Raw genomic sequence first — 18,691 nt, forward strand, 5'->3', positions numbered from 1 at the left:
TTATTCCTTGTAAAATCTGACAGGTAATGAATTTCACAATTTGACTAATATTGTAGACAATGTCATTTTAAATTATTAATAAAGAATAATGAATAATGTATATATTCGGGGAATGGTGAGTGGGAGGTTGTGTCAAATCCAGGTGAGAAGAACTTGATCATCTTTAGATCATTTTAATAATGTCTGGTTTGTTTAATATAGTTAAAGTGCCAAACAGATGGATGAAAAATAAAATGAGCATAGTGCATTGGACATATTTGAGTTGGAGCACAGTGGCAGAGGGAAATGAGGGCAGAGGTGAGGCTGGTGCCCCTCCCCCTCCTCCCCCTCCTCCCCCTCCTCTTTCCTTCATTCCTTCCTCCGTGCCGTGACGTTTCACTCGGCGCGTGACGTCACCGACCGGCTGTTTGACTCGGAAGCTGCAATGCTCGACAGAAACGCGTGAGGAAAGAAAAATGACCGCCAGCGACCTCGAATTCACGTCCTAGAAGGAAAAAAGAAAACATTTTCCTTTCACTTATCAGTGACAGCTGAGTACGACAGCCTTCAGTCACTTCTGACTAGCTAAAGGGCTTCACCGCGGTTCACTGTAGCGTCGTCGAAGGTACACAGTTAAACCGTAGCGTTGAGTCTTCCAGCGGTCGCTGCGTGCTCCCATTACGGTGTGAAGCTATGGAGAATACCAAAACACCCGAACATAATGGAGCAGCTACACACTACACCAACGGGCTGCTGAACGGCTTTCACCCGGCGCAGTCTAGTCCGAGCGGAGGTGGCGTTAGTGTCGGTGGTTTAGGAGGTGGAGGAGGTGGAGGAGGAGATGACAGTGGCCCGAACTGTAGCGGTGGCCATAATGGTATTGAAAATTTCCACCATCTTCTTCACCATCAGGATGTCGCGCACAGCCACGGCTCTCCTGCTAAACGCTGCAGGCTCCGCAGACGGATGGACTCGGGGAGAAAACACCGACCCCGTAAGTCTCATCCCCGCCTCAGCCACAGGGCTTCAGTCCGGCATTTTCCTGCCGCTTCCTTCAACACACACGCCGCATAACATGACATACATTTAACCAGACTCTAATGATCTCAAATTCAGCAGTGATATCAGACAAGCTCTTCTAAACCACTGAAGTCCTTTCCACTTATAAATAGGTCTGAGTTTAAGGAGAAATGATTTGTCGGGTGCTATAAAAGTGTCGACTCAGGTGAGGCTCCTGAAAACATTTACCAGATTTAGAAAATTATTATTATAATGCACATTTTGCACATCTGTTCTCTTTCTTCAGCCATTTCTATCTTCTGGATCCACTGCGTCCTTGAATTCCCATTGAAGAATTCACACTAGGTTATATAGCTATTACTCAAGTGCACTCGACAGTTCATCATGACAATCCCCCGCAAAACACGCATTTTATTCTGCTAGCTGCCTCTAAATCACCACGCAGTCGTTTTCCGTGGAAACAGTTAAATAATGTTTCGTGTTTGGTGTTTGATTAACATGCTGAATTGTGCACAGAAAATGGCCCTGAGTGCATTGTATTGTGAAATCGTGTATATGGTCCGGAGTCCGGATTTGATTGGCCGCCTCAGATTCAGGAGATGTGACAACAACACAACCGTTCTGATTGACATGGCTCCTCAGCCAATCAGAAGCGAAGCCCGTTAAAGGGGCGTGGAGATTGGTCAACACAATCGAAATGAAGATTGAGCCTTCATCTGATCACACAAGACGTGTAGCTTTATTACAGCAGCATATCATCTGTCTGTTTTCTGGTAAACATGCTACCTGCCTCTCTCTCTTTCTCTGTGTGTGTGTGTGTGTGTGTGTGTGTGTGTGTGTGTGTGAGAGAGAGAGAGAGAGAGAGATTGGGTCACAGATGTTTTTATACATGCCCTTTATATGTTCACTTCTCTCCTTATGCCTGTGGAGTACTTTGGCCTCCCTGAGCCTCATGGAGGGGGTAAACACACCTTTCACCTACATGTGCTCCTGCCAGTCATGCCGTTTCTTTTGTTGGACTAGGGTTAAGGTTCCTTCATCAACTCAATAAGGCTTTGTTGATAGGGCCCAAAGATAGCAGCTGCAGTGTAAAGAATGAATAGTAGTATAGAAACCAGAGAGGATTGCAATTCCAGAGTGATCCCTGTTGCAGTTAAATACAAGTATTTCTTTGCAATGCATGTTTATGTTGTTCCACTAATATTAAAGTCTGCAAAAAAAAAAAAAAATGGTGACCCCTCTTGAGAAAGTGATGCATTCCTTTTGGACAGGGAACATGAAAGGGTCTCTGTCTAAAGTCTTGCTGTATTTTTCCTTCTTCAAAATTGTAACACAGTGGTGTTGTTGCACGTCACCATATTATAGTGTAGTCCTACTGTTTCGTTAATTTCTTCCATGCATGTTCTGCCACGTTGTTTGGCAGAGTACTGACGCTCCAGGAAAACTGTCATCTCAAAGACAGCTTCCAGACATTTTATTATCATGTCTTTGTGATTGAAGTATGTCTACCTAATGACCACAGACTTTGCTTCAACTTTGTTTTTAGCCAAAAGAATTGTTGTTCATGTAGACAGTCCATGCTAGTATCACCATTACAACTTAACCTATTAAAAATTAAAATGTTAAACTCTAAAAACCTTCAAATCTAGTAAGGGTTTCACTCCAAATGTGAATTACATAATTACTCCATTTGCTATTATTATGCCTTAATTTTATTAAAATTTTTATGAAATATCGTCAAAAGGGCAGGTATATCTCTAGGGCATATGTATAGGGCAGATATGACAACTGGCTGTTTCTAATGTTCCTAATGGTATATTTTAGCCTTCCCATGGTTTGGCATGGATATCGGAGGCACTCTGGTGAAGCTGGTCTACTTCGAACCGAAGGACATCACAGCAGAAGAGGAACAGGAGGAAGTGGAGAGCCTGAAGAGCATCCGCCGCTACCTAACATCCAACGTGGCCTATGGCAACACGGGCATCCGTGATGTGCACCTGGAGCTGAAGAACCTGATCATGTGTGGCCGCAAGGGCAACCTGCACTTCATCCGTTTTCCCACACACGACATGCACAGCTTCATCCAGATGGGCCGTGACAAGAACTTCTCCAGCCTGCACACCACGCTGTGTGCTACTGGAGGGGGAGCCTACAAGTTTGAGGAGGATTTCAGGACGGTTAGTAAAAAAAACAAAAAAAACTGAATAGAATTGATTTTCCTGGATGTGATATCCTGACCACAAAAATTATTACAGTTTAAAATGGCTAAAACTGACTTGAAAATAATTACCGCTCTTCATGCTCCTGCCAAATAAGCCCGAAAAGGTCCTCACAGGTTTGCATATTTCCTCTGGGAGGTGGGAAAGGTAGCACTGCATATTATACCCCACAAAATGAGACCTATACTACAGTATATGCGAGAGATAACTGTAGTACATTTTGGAGAAGACTTCTGATTACCATCCATGCCAAAGCTATCTCTCATTGTGGCTGTGCGTTTATTTTTAGGTGGCGAATCTGGAGCTGCAGAAGCTGGACGAGCTGGACTGTCTGATCCAGGGCCTGCTCTACGTCGACTCTGTCGGTTTCAACGGCCACCCAGAGTGCTACTTTTTCCAAAACCCCTCTGATCCTGAAAACTGTGTCAAGAGGCCATGTTGCCTTGACAATCCCTTTCCCATGTTGCTGGTAAACATCGGCTCAGGGGTCAGCATCCTGGCAGTTTACTCCAAAGACAATTACAAACGGGTCACAGGCACCAGGTAAATGACCTCGGCACATGTAAACAAAATTCTGGTGAACCCTGGACTAACGTTAGGGATGTCATTTAAAGTCTTTATATATCTGTGTGTATACAAAAGTATAAAATATTATATACATATACATATGTGTGTGTTTATGACCTAGCAAACCAGTATCAGAATGTAATTATTGATAGAGACTTCAAAGCACTTTTGTAAGTCACTTTGGAAACATTAGTTACTGCTATCATTTATAGCAGTTATAAACAGTTGTTCCCTCACCAGCCTCTCTTTTTATCTCTCTTACAGAAAAGCTTCATCATATAAACAATTTATATATATTTTTTGTGCCAGGTCCCTCTGAATTAGCTGTTACTGTAGAAATGATAATGTATTAGAATGAGCAGAATTATATAAACTTGCGGTTTGCCATGCAGCCAGCCTTACTTCAGCTGTTATAGAAACTTAAAAACCTTCTGACCGAAGAGATTTAACAGTGCTTTGGTATAAGTGCATGTAAAGTCACTTTGAAATAATGTAACGTCCTTTCTGCACTGTGACAATAAAACATAACCTGTGTCTTTCTCAGTTTGGGAGGGGGTACGTTTCTCGGTTTGTGCTGCCTGCTGACCGGCTGTGAGACGTTTGAGGAGGCTTTAGAAATGGCGGCGAAAGGGGATAGTACAAACGTCGACAAGCTGGTAAAGGACATTTACGGTGGTGATTATGAGCGCTTTGGTCTTCAGGGGTCTGCTGTTGCATCCAGGTACCAAATGATTTTTTTCATCCACTCAATAAGTCTTCACAGTAATATAATGCTTTGTCTTTATAGAAGCCACAGATTTTTTTATGGAAGAGCTTTTCTTTTGTTCTTTAGTTTTGGTCATATGATGAGCAAGGAGAGACGTGATAGCATCAGCAAAGAAGACTTAGCCAGAGCTACTCTTGTCACCATAACAAACAACATCGGTTCCATTGCCCGCATGTGTGCTGTGAATGAGGTTTGACCATTTTTTTTTTGTATATATATTCGTAACTTAACATAGCTATGCATCATATTATTCATTATGACAATGCACACATTCTGTAGTAAGTCAGAGTACTGAGTTGTTTTTATTATCTAGCTTCTGCTCAATATTAAATTCTCTTTATTAAAATGAAATGCGTATAAAACCCTCCAAAATCTCAACCGTACACACCCAAAAGGAAGCGTGTTGAGCCTGTGGGGAGCTGATACTGTTTGCTTTCAGCTTCTTTACAGTGTTGCCTTGTGGCATGGAGATCAAGCAGCATTGTACAGGGCTATCAAAGCATACAGAACAACACATTCCCACCATGCTACTGTCCTGTCCTTGCTGTTTGTTTGTGCATGTTTAGTCTTTAGAAAATGGAAGTAGTGTAGCTCTAAAATAAAGAATTTTACTTAAATTATGTGAGCGTAGTGGTTGGGTTTAACAGAAGGCATGTGCAATGGAGGTATTATAAACCCCACTTTTGGAACAATAGAGGCTCAAGAGAGTCATTTAACACAGGTTGCATTCACTGTTTTTTTTTTTCTTTCTGTACTTCCATTCTTTATTTTTGCAAAGTCTTAGGTATTTACTGTCTCTTATGTAATTAGGTTACTTTATCACAGGCAGTATTTGAATTATACAGGAATTCCCAGGAGGACCCAGCAGGGGGCGTTGTGAGGTTGAAAGTTGACGTGACACTGTTTAAACTTTGGCCCTCTGGTAACAATTTGTCTTGTTTACAGTCAGTAAACACTATAAAATTGTTAACAATTTGCTAACAATTTTCAGTCTCATTTTAAGACAAATAGGCATGGACAGGCCTACATACTGTTTTTCTAGGCTAATGGATGTGATATAAATAATATAAACACAGAGCCTAATAGAAACAGCATTTTATTCGTGCCACAGACCTACATCCTGCAGGCTGTAGCTTACAAAATGGATACAAACTATGGGAATAAAATATTGAAATATTGTGTCCTAACGCAATCAAGAGAGACATACAGACGATAGACAGTGTGGATGTGGATTGAATAATAAAAGAAAAGCACATACTGGTCACTGTATATAGGCGGCTTATTTAGACTAAATTAGATCTTCCTCTTTGAATAAGGGGTGAATAAGCTAAATAAGCCAGACAAGGAAATGGAAATATGATAAATGTTTTTGGGTCACATTTATGCTTAAAATGCGTAGACATAACTTTCAGTGTATAGTTTTCTTAACCCTGAGACATGGTAATTAAACAGGTTTTCTTTTTGTTTTTAGAAAATCGAAAGAGTTGTATTTGTTGGGAATTTCCTGCGAATCAACACAGTTTCTACAAAGCTGCTAGCTTACGCCATGGACTTTTGGTCAAAGGGACAGTTGAAAGCCCTGTTTTTGGAACATGAAGTAAGTTTCTAACTTAAGTTAATGTGTATGATATTTAGAAAGAAATATTTTGCTTGCTTTTAGTTGCTGCCGCCTGAGTACTGACTTTTACTGACTGTTCTGCACATGGTGGAGAGGTGCTGAGCACATTTGACAAAGGTTGTGGTAAACTTGCTAACACAGATTATTCTCCTGTGCACAGGGTTATTTCGGGGCTGTTGGTGCCTTCCTAGAGCTACTGAAGATGACGGATGACCTCTGAGGCATTGAAGAACTCCTGAACTTTCTAACCAGAAGCTGCTGTAAGATGTCAAAGAAAGCCTCCTCCTATAACCAGGAAAAGCCAAGTCAGCTATCTAAGATGATGTCTGTATACTTCTTCCCTGTTTGAAAGCTTAATGCAAGCCTAATCTAGGTACCTGTATCGGGTTTGGAGAGTATTTTGTGTATTTGCCACTAATAAGAACGGTACAGTCTGCTGTAAGACAACATGAAGATGGTTATGTCAATAGACAATGCCCCATAAGCCAAAATCTGCTGATTTTTAGACTGATGCTGAGCACTTCTGCAAAATCCTTGTTGTGTTGTATGTTTTAAATATTTGGCATAGAACATGACTTAATAGAAGTAATAGATACAAAGTGATGTACTTTGTCTCTTCCACCTTATCTTAAGTCATGGTTCCATTGTATTATAGTCTTCTTTACCTTGTTCAAAATGTTTCAGTGAGATTTTGGCTAACTTTTGTGGTTTTAAAGGTCCAATAAGTAAGATTTTGCCATTAACACTTAATGGTAGAATATATAACAGAATATTAAGGAAAGTGGCTATCACTTCATTGTCATAGGGATAGGCTGATCGCTGTAGTAACAAGAAGTGATTTATGATCTGGGCAATTGACTCCCTTTTCCCTTCATACCGGCCACACTGGAGTTATGTCCAGTTCACATGTTGCAAAAAAAAAACAAAAGAACATGTGACCAACTATGATTAGCAGTTAGTCAGTAATATGCAATGTACAGCAAAGCTGATAATTCTCTGATTACGATGTGAGCATTACTATGCACACCTCAGTAAACTAAACACTGTGGTCCAGCATTAGTGTACACAAGAGACCTAGGCCTGATCTCCAGGGCAGGAGATTTGAGCATATTACTTACTGGACTTTCATATTTATGTTTAAAAAATTGTACAGTGTAAATCAGTTCAGAAAATCCATAGGACAGATTAGCAGTATTAGCCAAATCAAATATATAGGCCTATGTCATTTTTGAGATTTCTCCACCTGAAGATTTAGAAGCTATAAATTTTGGGACCAAGATTTTTGGTGTTTACTAATCATCAGCTTTTGATTTGTTAGATGAGTAGTTGAACGCTGATTTATTCAACAGTAACAGTACGCTCTAGTTTTATCCAAAAGTCTGAGTGATGAATTGTTTGCCGAATGACTACTCCTCTCACATGACCATAATTCTTTTTAACCTTGAGATGTACTTACACTGTAATAGATGTTCTTTTTTTTTATTTGTTTCTATTTAAACCATATTTTTGCAGATTGTATCATTTTAGCAATAGTCATATTCGTGGCATTATATGATGATATCATAATTTCACTTGAAACTCTAAATTGAGCCTCTAAACATGTCTCCTGCCTTTTTCCCCCGCCTTTCCAACAAATGCCTTCATCGACCTCTCTGTACTTTTCTCATCGACACTCTGTATGTTTCTTTTAAAGAAGCCCAGCATAATGTACCTTTAACATGAGCATGCACCTTTAAATAGCCTTCTCCAAAGCTCCATCCAGCAGTAAGAGTAGTGCTCTGTTTGGCTGAATGCCGACTGAATCCTGCAGACTGTGAAACATGTTTCTACGAGAAAGTACCGGTGTGAAGAAGGGTTCCTTTATCGCAGAGCGATTGGAGCTGAGGCTGTTAGGTTGAAAGAGGGCTGGGAGTCTGTTGGGTTGAAAGTAGATACTGAAAATCTAGATAGTCTGGAAGATCCAGTCACTGTAACAAATTCATAAACACAGTGCTCCTATTGGGATGGTTTGTCTTTACTTTCCTCCATTTTGTCTATGTGTAGCTGCATTTGCAAAGAATGTGACGAAAGTTAAGTATATGCAGAATATCAGCATTGCAATTCTGCTGACCAACTTTGTAGTATTTAAGGCAAATATACAGCGTGTTAAACTAATCATGGTAAATGAAGTCAAACACTAGTAATGCTTTCATGTCACCTCAAATGTCTAGTATTCAATCACCAGCTGTCAACAGCCACATACACATATGTTATGTCTATTTAAAATGCCTCATACTCTGAAACACATTTGTAGTTGAAGGCACATGGACTTTTAAGCTTCTGCAAACATTACAATGCCAATGGGAATCACGCATTCCCTTTTATTGTGTAGAGATTTGAACCTGTATGTGATGCTGGAGTTCATTCTGTTTCCTTTACACATTTTTCCACTTCATCCTCCCATTACCTCTTCTTAGTCCTCAGAATTGCCTTATGCTGTTGGTCACCATTTTGACTTCTGAGTATCTGTGTATGCACGATGGGAGTCCAACACAACACTTTTTTTGTTTCAATCAAGTGTTACGGGGTGCCTTTTACTAATGGAGACCAGACTTTTATCTGTGCATTTTCCTTCTTCATCTAGATGTCATTGTAAAAAGTTAATGTTGAGTTGGTCTGTTCGTGTTTTTTTTTTTAATTCAGGAAATTGAATCCATATGTTAGTACACACTGTTCTAAGCTCTGAGTCACTGCAAACTAAAACTACACCAGGAAGAGTATGAATACAAAGCAGTGTGAGACAAGTTAAGGCACTACGGTCTTTCCCATTAATGTTGAATGTGTGCTTTGTACCAGGCTTTGTGTGTCTGCTTAATGCATGAATGGTAGGGCTTAGCTTATCCTCAAGCATGTTCATTTTCTGTTTTTGTTTGCTCGTTTGTTTCTTAATCCGAAGGGTATTTCTTGATTGTTTTTTGGTTTTCCTTGTTTTGTTTTTGTTTTTTTACATTCACACCAGCCTGTTTAGTCATAGTAAATGCATTATCATCTCAAACCTTTAAAGAGTTGACATGATTTAATAATAAAATCCTTCCAGAATCTGGTCTTATCTTTAATAACAGACCACTGTTTGCTTCCTTTCAGCAGTAATGAGTACAGTATGCCTGATGTTGTACCAGAATGTGCTTGGTCTCAGCTGTATGGCACATACCTTATCAGTTAAAAGGCAGTATATTACCATGTGTGTAATCTCCCCTTCAGTGTTGTCACTCTGATCTGGCAGTGTGTGGACTGTGTTTACAAGTTCTAGAGGGGGCCAGGACTTTATTTATGCCCCATGTGGAATGAACAGCTAATTCCAACCTGCTCTAAAAATTCGTGTTCTCACAAAGCTCTTTTGATTTTTTTTTTTTCCATTTATTCTTCAGATTTTCTCTGTTGTCAACAAACCTTGTGAATACTTATTAAATGTGATAAATGGGTGAAAAGTTCTTCAGCATGTTCTCATTTAATGGCAGTGATGTGTGTGTGTGTGTGTGTGTGTGTGAATAGCTACACAATTTTTAAAAAAAGTTCAAATAATGAATAACTATTCACTCGTTATAAATATACACAGTGGATATTATACATATTATACATTAGACAGAGGAACTGTGCCCAGAGGTGTATACTAGCGTACAGTACAGTATGCTGACACAGTGCGCTCCCAGCAGTGAGCGCTTGTGGTGTCGTACTGGTTTTTATACATACTCTTTAGTATGCTAGTATGCAGGTTGGGAAGTAGCCCGGGAAACGCGCGAGCTTGAGTGCTGGAGGTCCACATCCGTCCCACAGCATGCTCAGTGGAGTCTCCTGTACAGAGCAGCATGATTCCGCTGCTGCAGACTCGGGCGCCGGAGGAAACTTTTCCACTGCGATAAGATGATGGGGGCAACTCAAAAGTTACACAATGTTTAACTTGTTTATAGCTTTGAGTTTGGTTAGTGTAGAGCGGTTTGTGTTGTGGAGGCCCATGAGGAATCAGCGCACTGTTTAAGTGCACGAGGCTGCTGGCTGCCGCAATGGTAAGCACCATCACCTTTTGTTTTCATTGTGTTTCACTGTAAATCTGACCAATCCTCAAAGAAACAAATGTTATTTAACAAAAAAAGAAAAAAAGGCTGTTGCAGTCTCACTTCAAGCCAGCAGTCTGTTGCCACACGTAATTTGGCATTTTATATATATATATATATATATATGTATATATGTATATATACCAAATTACAGTAAGCTAGGCTAATTTTCTGCGAAGACAGCCTGAAAGTATGTCCATAATTTTGTCCAAAATGTTTGTTAATTTCCTAACAAAAAGGAGACTCATTTTTAGTGGACAAGTGGATAGAGGATATATAGTGCTGACCATCAAAAACCTACTATACTATAATATACTGTGCTGTGTGAGTACATTGCAAGTGCACACTATTAGCCTGCCCTGCATGTCATTCAGAACCTTACATAGAAATTTCAGCCATGTACACATTACATTTCCTATAACTAATTAGGCCTAAAATACTGCTGTTGTGGAATTAAGAAAGAATTGAAAGAGTATCGAAAAGTTCATGCAAGTCAGATTTAAAAAAATTTAAAGCTTGGTTCAACCAGACAAACAATTTTACAAATTTCTGCTCATATTTACACAATAGGAACACAAGAATGTCAACCCAGTCATGAATAAAACCAGATATTTCATTTTGTTAAAGTTGTGTATATGGAACAATGGGCAATAAATTTGACCCAAGTGTGAGGGTAAGTTCATTTTTGCTGATGTCTGCTGTCTGTAATATCCTAGCCTTTGTGTACAAATCATTAGAATTGATTATCCATGTGTTATCTAGCAGATACTTGTGGTCGAGTTCGAGGTGGAGGTGGGTAAAGGGAAACTGAGAGCCACTGAAAGTGTCGTTCCAGGAAAAGCATGTCCAAACATGCACCAGTCTTTCAGCAGGGTTAGGAGGGTTGCTGGGGCAGACAGCAGGTTCCTGAGTTAATATGGCAACTCCTGAGTTAGCATGATCCCTGCGTGCATAAACGTACGTCATGAGAAAACATGTCACCTTTCTCTGGCCAGCTGTGAATCATTAGTGCAGTCCACATGCTGAGAAAGCAAGGACGCTTTACTGGGCGCCACTGCAGCCATTTCTCTAGGATGTCCCAGGGCTATAGGCTAGATGTGACACTGTGTCTGTTAATCATTGTAGCTGACCTCGTCACTTATTTCCAGTCGTTCTTCTCTTAGTGACATCCTGTGCTCAGTGGAGTTACTGCACGTTTCACACACCTTCAAAGACTGCAAGAGTGTGTTCAAGGCAGGGTGTGAAAGTTTCTTGTGTGTGTTGTGTGTGGGTGTATGTATGCATGTGTTTTGGACTTGGTGTTAAGGAGCAAGAAGTGGAGGTGGGTGCAGCTTCCATGGCTCAGGAAAAGAAGAGAAAGAAGACAGCAGGAGTGCTTCCTCCAGATGGCGGCTGGGGCTGGATGATCGTGGCCGGGTGTTTCATGGTCACTGTCTGCACTCGTGCAGTAACAAGGTAAAACCAGCCTGGATCACATCGCTATGGCTTGCTGTTGTGTTATTGTGCCATTTTTAAATACCATCACAGCATTGTCTGTGAATTCTCTAAACTTTCTTACTATTGAGACTGAAACTGCATGCAATGACAAACACAGTATATGAATAATTCTAAGTGTTATTTTCTGTTGAGGCAGAGTGTCTGTTTTCATATGTAGTTATTCTGTGCTCAAGCTTAGACATGGAAGCAGCAGATACCATGCAGAACACTATATTTAGTTCACTCCACAGTGAGAATTCTTGAAAATAAACTGAGCACAGGAGGTATGTGGGGTTTCTGTCATGGCCAGTTCAGGTTACATTTGCGACGTGGGTAAACAACTTGGCAAACTGTCAAACAAGGGGCCACAGCGGTCATACTGGTTTTACTGGTAATAGTTCACTGTCCACTATAATTAACACTTTGTTTACTTAACACTTAACTTAACGTTACTTAGTGTTTTGTTTGAGTAAAGTCAGATATTGTATATTGTAAACACCTTGTGTTTGGTGCCCTATATTGAGAAATTTAAAGTTGTTAAAGTGTTGTTATCTATGCCGTGTCTCCTGTCTGTGATACTGCGTGAAACAATTAATGGTGGGGTAACTACATACTGTAGTTCATTAGCTACTTCTCAGCGATTGTGTAATTACCCGCTGACTGATGAACTGTAGCCGGAACTTGCTGTTCTCTGCGGTTTTTCATCTTGCAGAACTTGTCTATGATGTCCCTGGTTTGCAGGTTAAGAAAGGTGTGGTTGAGAAATAGCAGGTTGTTTCATTATAGTGCAAAGCAGATGGGAGGAGCAGCTTAATAACAGAAAACTAGTCTCATGGTTTCTCTCACCTTTAGAAATGTGTCAGTCAATTTTTAAAAACTTTAAATGTGGAAAGAGAAAAATATATATATAGGTATACAAAATTTTTAAAAATGAAAATGAATAAATAAATATAACAAGAACTGTCATGGAACTCTCACCCTATACAGAGATACCAGAGATATGTGGTAATAAACCACCAAGGTATCAAATGATTCCTTGGTGAAAGTCTCCTTAGAGGTGAAAGAGCACTTTTATGGGTTTTTTTCTCATTTTTTTTTACTTTTAGCCAGCTTTGCATGTGCAGACGGGTGTGGATTAGAACCTGAAGAGACACTTGGCCCTAATCTGGCTGGCTCTAACCGGTCTGAGCAGTAGAATGAAAGACATCTTTCCCTCTGATGGCCCCTGGCTAGCTTTGCATGTGTGTTTTTTGGCCAATGATTGAGTATGTGAGAGTCACTGGCTGTCATATTCACTCTCGGTGATTTGACCTCGGTCTCCTGCCTGGTGCTTTCACCGTGTTTGTTCAGGTGCAGGCAGGCTGTGGTGAGGCTTGTGCCTCATTAGCCCTTTTTCCAGCTCTCCAACTCAAAAGCCCCCCTAGGACTCAAAAGCTCAACTTCTTACTGTCCAGCTAAGCAGCAATAATTGCAGAATTCAGCGTCTCCTCTCATTTGATAGAAAGTGATTCTCAGTAATTACTGAATGGGATGGTTTAAGGTGAATAGGGCAGTAATCAGGGAGTATCACATGCTTTGACTTTTATTGCTTATATTAGACTTGTAACTATTTTTTTTTTCATCTTTTCTAGATGCATCTCCATCTTTTTTGTCGAATTTCAAATGCATTTTGCACGTGATTACTCTGGGACAGCATGGATCCACTCGTTAGTAGACTGCACCACCATGCTGTGTGGTATGTGATATTTTTTTTGCATTTCCTTTATTGCACTATAGCCTTTTCAAAAGAATAAGAGCAATCTGGCCCTCTATATAGAAATGTTAAAATGTCTTTCTTTTGTCTGAGACCAATTGAGCCTGTTCTTTCATTCTCATTCAACTCATGAAGCAGACAAATGTATTTCTCTGGTTTGTTGTTCACCATATTTAGCTGTTAATTATTTCTCCTTGGATGTGATATTATCATGATGTTATCATGTTGAGCTTATTTTGCATACCTTAAACATACCCAGTTGTGTCATTCTCTTGCATACATGTGCAAGAGAAGAAAACCCATTACTGTGTGTGGCTTTCATTTGAATAAGACAATAGAAAGAATGAAAGACCATGGGAGGCTCAACCCCCTCTCTCTCTTGAAAGTTAGCAAGACACAGCTTGACCTAAAACAGCAGGTCTTTTTGTTTTGGTTCTATTCACTTATGTCTGCTGTCACAACACCTAGCATTTGTAGGGGACTGAATGCTTCCAAAAATAAAAAGTGAATAGCCGTAATCAATGCTGTTGACTTATTAACATAAATTCTTTTTTTTGCTGACATTAGCTGACATGGTAATATTCTTATCAGCAAACTGATAGCATAGCTTTTGCTGGCTAAAATCCAAGCAAGTTCAGTGAGTTGAAAAACCTGCAAGCTTTGCAGTTAATATAAAGTAATTTGTGTGGCAGCCTGGGAAAGGCCTTTTGCATGTGTTTCAACTAGAAGAAAGGTTATAGCATTTTAAAGTCTGGTGACCCCCAAAATGAAAATTGCCTTTAAAGATTTCATCTCAATTCACTGTGGCACAATGGCTAAGTGAAAACTGATGAAAGCATAACATTCACTGTGTGAGGAAATCACACTTAGCTGGCAAGGTTTTAGACATCTTTAGGCAGATTGGGTGTTTCTACCACAGCACAGCCAAATCAAGATTAAAAAGTACATAAATAGCAATAAAAATATCTACATTATTTTGGTGAAATATATTTACATATACATTTACAAAATATTTTATAAACAACAAAACAAAATTCTGGTCAAAACCTGATTTTTCACCATTTTGACTGTTTCCCAGAATTCAGCTGGAGCGAATTCTGGCAAACACACTACTACATACAGTAGTAGTTTTACCACGCTACTACATACAGTTGAGCCTGAAAGTTTGCACATATCTAGGCTAAAGATATTCAATCTCAGATTTTCACAACTCCACGCATTTTGTGTTATCATACATTTCGTTTGGCGAGTCAATTAAGGCATCTACTTTGTGGGTCAAAATTTTACATACACCAGTTTGACTGTCTCTTTATGCAGTCTGGACATTGGAGGCATCAGATAACAAGTATGTACATCCACCATCAAGAGTCCTACAAAGCATTGACCTGAAAGGCTGTTTTGCAACTCTAAGACCTGCAGAAAGGTCAGAGTGAAGTTTGCAGGTTATCACCAGCCTTTTGGAGGAGTGTTCTTTGGTCAGATGACACAAAAATTGAACCGTTTGTCCACGATGATCCAAGCTATGTATGGAGGAAAAAGGGTGAAGCTTTTAAGCCGAAGAACACCATCCCAAGCGTTGAAGCATGGTGGTGGCAGCATCGTGGTGTGGGGGTGTTTTGCTGGAAAAGGGACTGGTGCACTTCAGAAAACAGATGGCATAATGAGGAAGGAGGGTTATCATCAGCCAGAAAGGTAAAACTAAACACGGACTGAAACTGAAAAAAAGACTGAGCAAGGAGGCCCACAAGCCTGACTGAGTTACACCATTTCAGTCAGGAGGAATGGGCAAAGATATTGTGAGAATTTTGTGGAAGGTTACCCAAAGCTTTTGATTCAAGTTCAAGCAATTAAAAAGCAATGCCTCCAAAAACTAACAAAGTGTATGTAAACTTTTGACCCATTGAAAATCCAAAATAGTAAATAAAAATTGAGCTGAATCTGTCTCTTAACTATTATTTTAAAATTTGAAATGTTTGAATGTCCTAGGTGTATGTAAACTTTTGGCCTCAACTGTATAGGCTAATTAAAAAATATATTAATTCTCACCATGCAAATTGCAGTTAACAAAAACACAAGATTATCTTTGATGCTCTGTTTGGCTTTATTAATGCTTTGCTTTGTTATTTGACTATTTTTGTTCCAATGGCAGCTCCTCTGGGCAGCCTGATTGGGAATCAGCTCTCGTGTCGTGTCGCTGTGATACTTGGAGGATTCCTGGCCTCTATTGGAATGGTGCTTAGCTCTTTTGCCACCAGTTTAGAGTACCTCTACCTCTCTCTAGGTGTCTTAACTGGTAAGGCACCCAGATCATTCAGTCTCAGCTAATTTGAAAGACTATTTCGTTATTGAAGCCCAAGCAAAGAAGAATATAGTATATATTATATACTATAATATAGATAATGTTATAAATGGTTGGCTGTTGTTACAGGGAAAGCCTTGCTTTTCTTTGCAGGACTTGGCTTTGCTCTCTGTTACACACCAGCTATCGCTATGGTTGGCGTTTATTTCTGCGAGAGGAAGGCTTTGGCTTACGGCATAGCTATGTCTGGCAGCGGCATCGGCACGTTCGTGCTGGCCCCTGTGGTGCAGCTACTGATTGAACACTACTCTTGGCGCGGTGCTCTGCTTATCCTGGGAGGCTTGGTGGCCAACCTGTGTGTGTGTGGAGCTCTGCTAAGGCCTATCACTCTCAAAGAAGAGGAAGCCTTCCCCCTGCCAGTGGACTCTGAGAGTGGATACAGTTCAACACCTCTGACATCTGATCAGAAAGAGACAAACAGCCAAGAGCAGAAAAACAGCAAGCAGCGCTGCATGCACTTCATGCAGGACTACCATTTCCTGCTTATGCCCGACTTCCTGGTCTTGGCAGGGTCCTTCCTGTTCCTGGCCAGTGGCTGCAGCCTGCCGTTTGTTTACTTGGTGCCCTACGCACTAGACGTGGGTGTCAGTCACTACCATGCTGCCTTTCTTATGTCTATTTTAGGCGTTATTGACATTGTGGGCAACATTACCTTCGGCTGGCTCACAGACAGAAGGTGAACTACAGTGGATGCTTGCACAGTTTAATGCTGATAAAACATTAATTGTGTGGCAGCCTGGGCAATCCATTCACATGTTCGTATATATAAACTCAATTGGCTTATGTCCATTTTGCTATACAACAACGTGATCAAAGCCTGACATTCATTTTCATCTTTAAGCAGAATAACTGTTTTTACCACCACATTTATTAAACTGACTTCTTACCCAACACGATCTATGCAGGAAAGCCTAAGCAAGTTTAAAAAGTAAATAAAAACATTTCTGTGTAATTTTGGTAAAATATATTATGATTTCTTAAAGTTTCTCAAAGTATGATAAAGGTGCCTTTTTGGCCTCAGTTACTTCTCATGGGTTTTCCCAGAGCACCACACAATTAAAGTGTCTTTTTCTTATTAGCCATTACAACTAATTCCTTTTAATTAAAAAAAATACATCTTGCCTTAGAAGTGGATTACAGTGTCTGTACTTGTGTCATTAGTCTCAATTGACAGATAGACAGGTCAGTGAGGTCTAGTTGTAAGCGTAGTCCAGGGATTTCTGACATATCATTGATGATATTTTTCCACTTATCTGAGAGGCTTTTCCAGTTCAAAAAGTTGTGGGTAAATTCCAAATTTCCAACTGATCTTTCAAAATAACCTGATTGAAAACTTTCATAGACATTAGTCACTAATTGTAGGCAGAAAATCAATGATGAGTGTACATTATATTTATATCATCCTCTTCCATCCTATGCAGGTGCCTGAAGAAGTATAGGAGCATTTGTTACATGGCTGCTGTGGGTATGGAGGGTCTCTGCTGCTTCCTCATCCCTCTCCTGCGTACATTCGCCCTGTTGGTGCCCTTCTCAGTGCTCTATGGCTATTTCGATGGTGCTTATGTGGCCCTTATTCCTGTGGTGACATCAGATGTAGTGGGGACAGCATGCCTGTCGTCTGCACTTGGTGTTGTGTACTTCCTGCACGCTATTCCATACCTGCTTAGCCCCCCTATTGGAGGTGAGTGTTTACTTACACGCATTACATATACTTTCTTTTTTTAAACCATTAGCTGTTCTGAATTTGTCCCATTGGTACTGTTTTACTGGAAAATAAGTGCCACAGTAGTAGACACAAACAACACTGGAGCAGATGATGAAGAAACATCAGGTTGAAATTATATTATTGTTATTGAATTAAGATTTTGGCCTGAATTTGTACTAATAGGGTTGATGTTTGATTCTTATTTTGCTCAGGCTGGTTGGTGGACACCACGGGCACCTACACTGCGACGTTCTTCCTCAGTGGCTTTGCGCTCATCTCCAGTGCTCTCCTGCTGTGCACCATCACTGTGGTTCGCCACTGCCAGAGAATTCAGAGGAACTCACTAAGCAAAGTCTCCACAGCAGAAACATGTGAAGCCAAACAAGCAGAGTTTTATACTGCAAAAATCTTATAGTGTTGGACCTATCATTGATACGATCTGTTATCTTTTATTTTTGTACAAAATGCAGGTACATGAACTTCAGTAGTCGGTGGGGGAAAAAACATTTGTACCATTACCAGCACATTTCCACAGTCTCAAATCCCATTAGTGTGCCTTTTCTATCTGGCTAACTTCCTGTTGAAAAGCATTTCATTGTTAAGCTGTAAATGAAAAGCTAGAAACAGAAAAGTTGCGTTAGAGTTGGTGCATATTGCATCGAGTTTTTTATAAAGTGTTTGTCCAAAAGTGTCATATAACTTGAGAATGTGTTTGTTCCGTTTTACACTAGTATTAATGTACTCTGGTACAAAGAAATATCTATTTTCTTATGAACAGAATTGTGCAAGATTTTATCAGCTTCATGATTTTTCTTTAAGTAGGGAAGACCAGGATTTTGGTAACATAAATCAGCTTGGAAAAGAAATGAGTGCCACAAGAGGGCAGTGCTGAATTAACTACAGTCTACAAGCTTGAATGATTGTTGGAAGCTGCCATGTTGGCACACAATGTTTATATCGAGTACAATGACAGATTAAATAGTGTTTAGTGAGACTTTTTATAAGCTAGTTTTACATATCATCTTTATTTTATGAACAAAGAAAGAGTTACAGTGTATTTTACAATAAACATGTATTAAACTAAATTATGATTAATAAAAGATTAGCTCAGTGAAATAAATCTTCTGTACTGATCCGA

The 18,691-nt window shown here is 39.9% G+C and overlaps 2 protein-coding genes across 3 annotated transcripts; both read left to right on the forward strand.

The window, feature by feature from the left end:
• The first annotated feature begins 364 nt into the window (after positions 1–364).
• On the forward strand, positions 365–9,247 carry pank1b (pantothenate kinase 1b). Its single transcript, XM_026915398.3, has 7 exons — positions 365–973; positions 2,824–3,176; positions 3,508–3,761; positions 4,330–4,506; positions 4,618–4,741; positions 6,023–6,148; positions 6,330–9,247. Exons 1-7 carry the CDS (start codon positions 673–675, stop codon positions 6,387–6,389), a joined length of 1,395 nt encoding a protein of 464 aa, XP_026771199.1. The 5' UTR covers positions 365–672; the 3' UTR covers positions 6,390–9,247.
• Positions 9,248–9,654: 407 nt separating this feature from the next.
• slc16a12b (solute carrier family 16 member 12b) lies at positions 9,655–18,673 on the forward strand. 2 transcript variants are annotated; one of them, XM_026915284.3, is made up of 7 exons: positions 9,655–10,212; positions 11,567–11,715; positions 13,368–13,471; positions 15,639–15,782; positions 15,942–16,524; positions 17,270–17,529; positions 17,766–18,673. In XM_026915284.3, exons 1-7 carry the CDS (start codon positions 10,210–10,212, stop codon positions 17,966–17,968), a joined length of 1,446 nt encoding a protein of 481 aa, XP_026771085.3. In that variant the 5' UTR covers positions 9,655–10,209; the 3' UTR covers positions 17,969–18,673. The 2 variants fall into 2 exon arrangements, with proteins under 2 accessions (XP_026771085.3, XP_026771084.3); XM_026915283.3 differs by lacking the exon at positions 9,655–10,212 and having other exon boundaries at positions 10,431–11,715.
• The last annotated feature ends 18 nt before the right edge of the window (positions 18,674–18,691 follow it).

This window comes from Pangasianodon hypophthalmus, chromosome 12, assembly GCF_027358585.1.
Source record: "Pangasianodon hypophthalmus isolate fPanHyp1 chromosome 12, fPanHyp1.pri, whole genome shotgun sequence".
NCBI classification, from domain to species: Eukaryota; Metazoa; Chordata; class Actinopteri; order Siluriformes; family Pangasiidae; genus Pangasianodon; species Pangasianodon hypophthalmus.

Bases quoted from the DNA above. Each gene is read 5' to 3' on its own strand.
- pank1b (XM_026915398.3), top strand. From the start codon at position 673: ATGGAGAATACCAAAACACCCGAACATAATGGAGCAGCTACACACTAC. The intron at 3,177-3,507 runs GTTAGTAAAAAA...GTTTATTTTTAG, and splicing joins TTGAGGAGGATTTCAGGACG to GTGGCGAATCTGGAGCTGCA. The intron at 3,762-4,329 runs GTAAATGACCTC...TGTCTTTCTCAG, and splicing joins AAACGGGTCACAGGCACCAG to TTTGGGAGGGGGTACGTTTC.
- slc16a12b (XM_026915283.3), top strand. From the start codon at position 11,543: ATGTGTTTTGGACTTGGTGTTAAGGAGCAAGAAGTGGAGGTGGGTGCA. The intron at 11,716-13,367 runs GTAAAACCAGCC...CATCTTTTCTAG, and splicing joins TGCACTCGTGCAGTAACAAG to ATGCATCTCCATCTTTTTTG. The intron at 15,783-15,941 runs GTAAGGCACCCA...TTTTCTTTGCAG, and splicing joins CTCTCTAGGTGTCTTAACTG to GACTTGGCTTTGCTCTCTGT.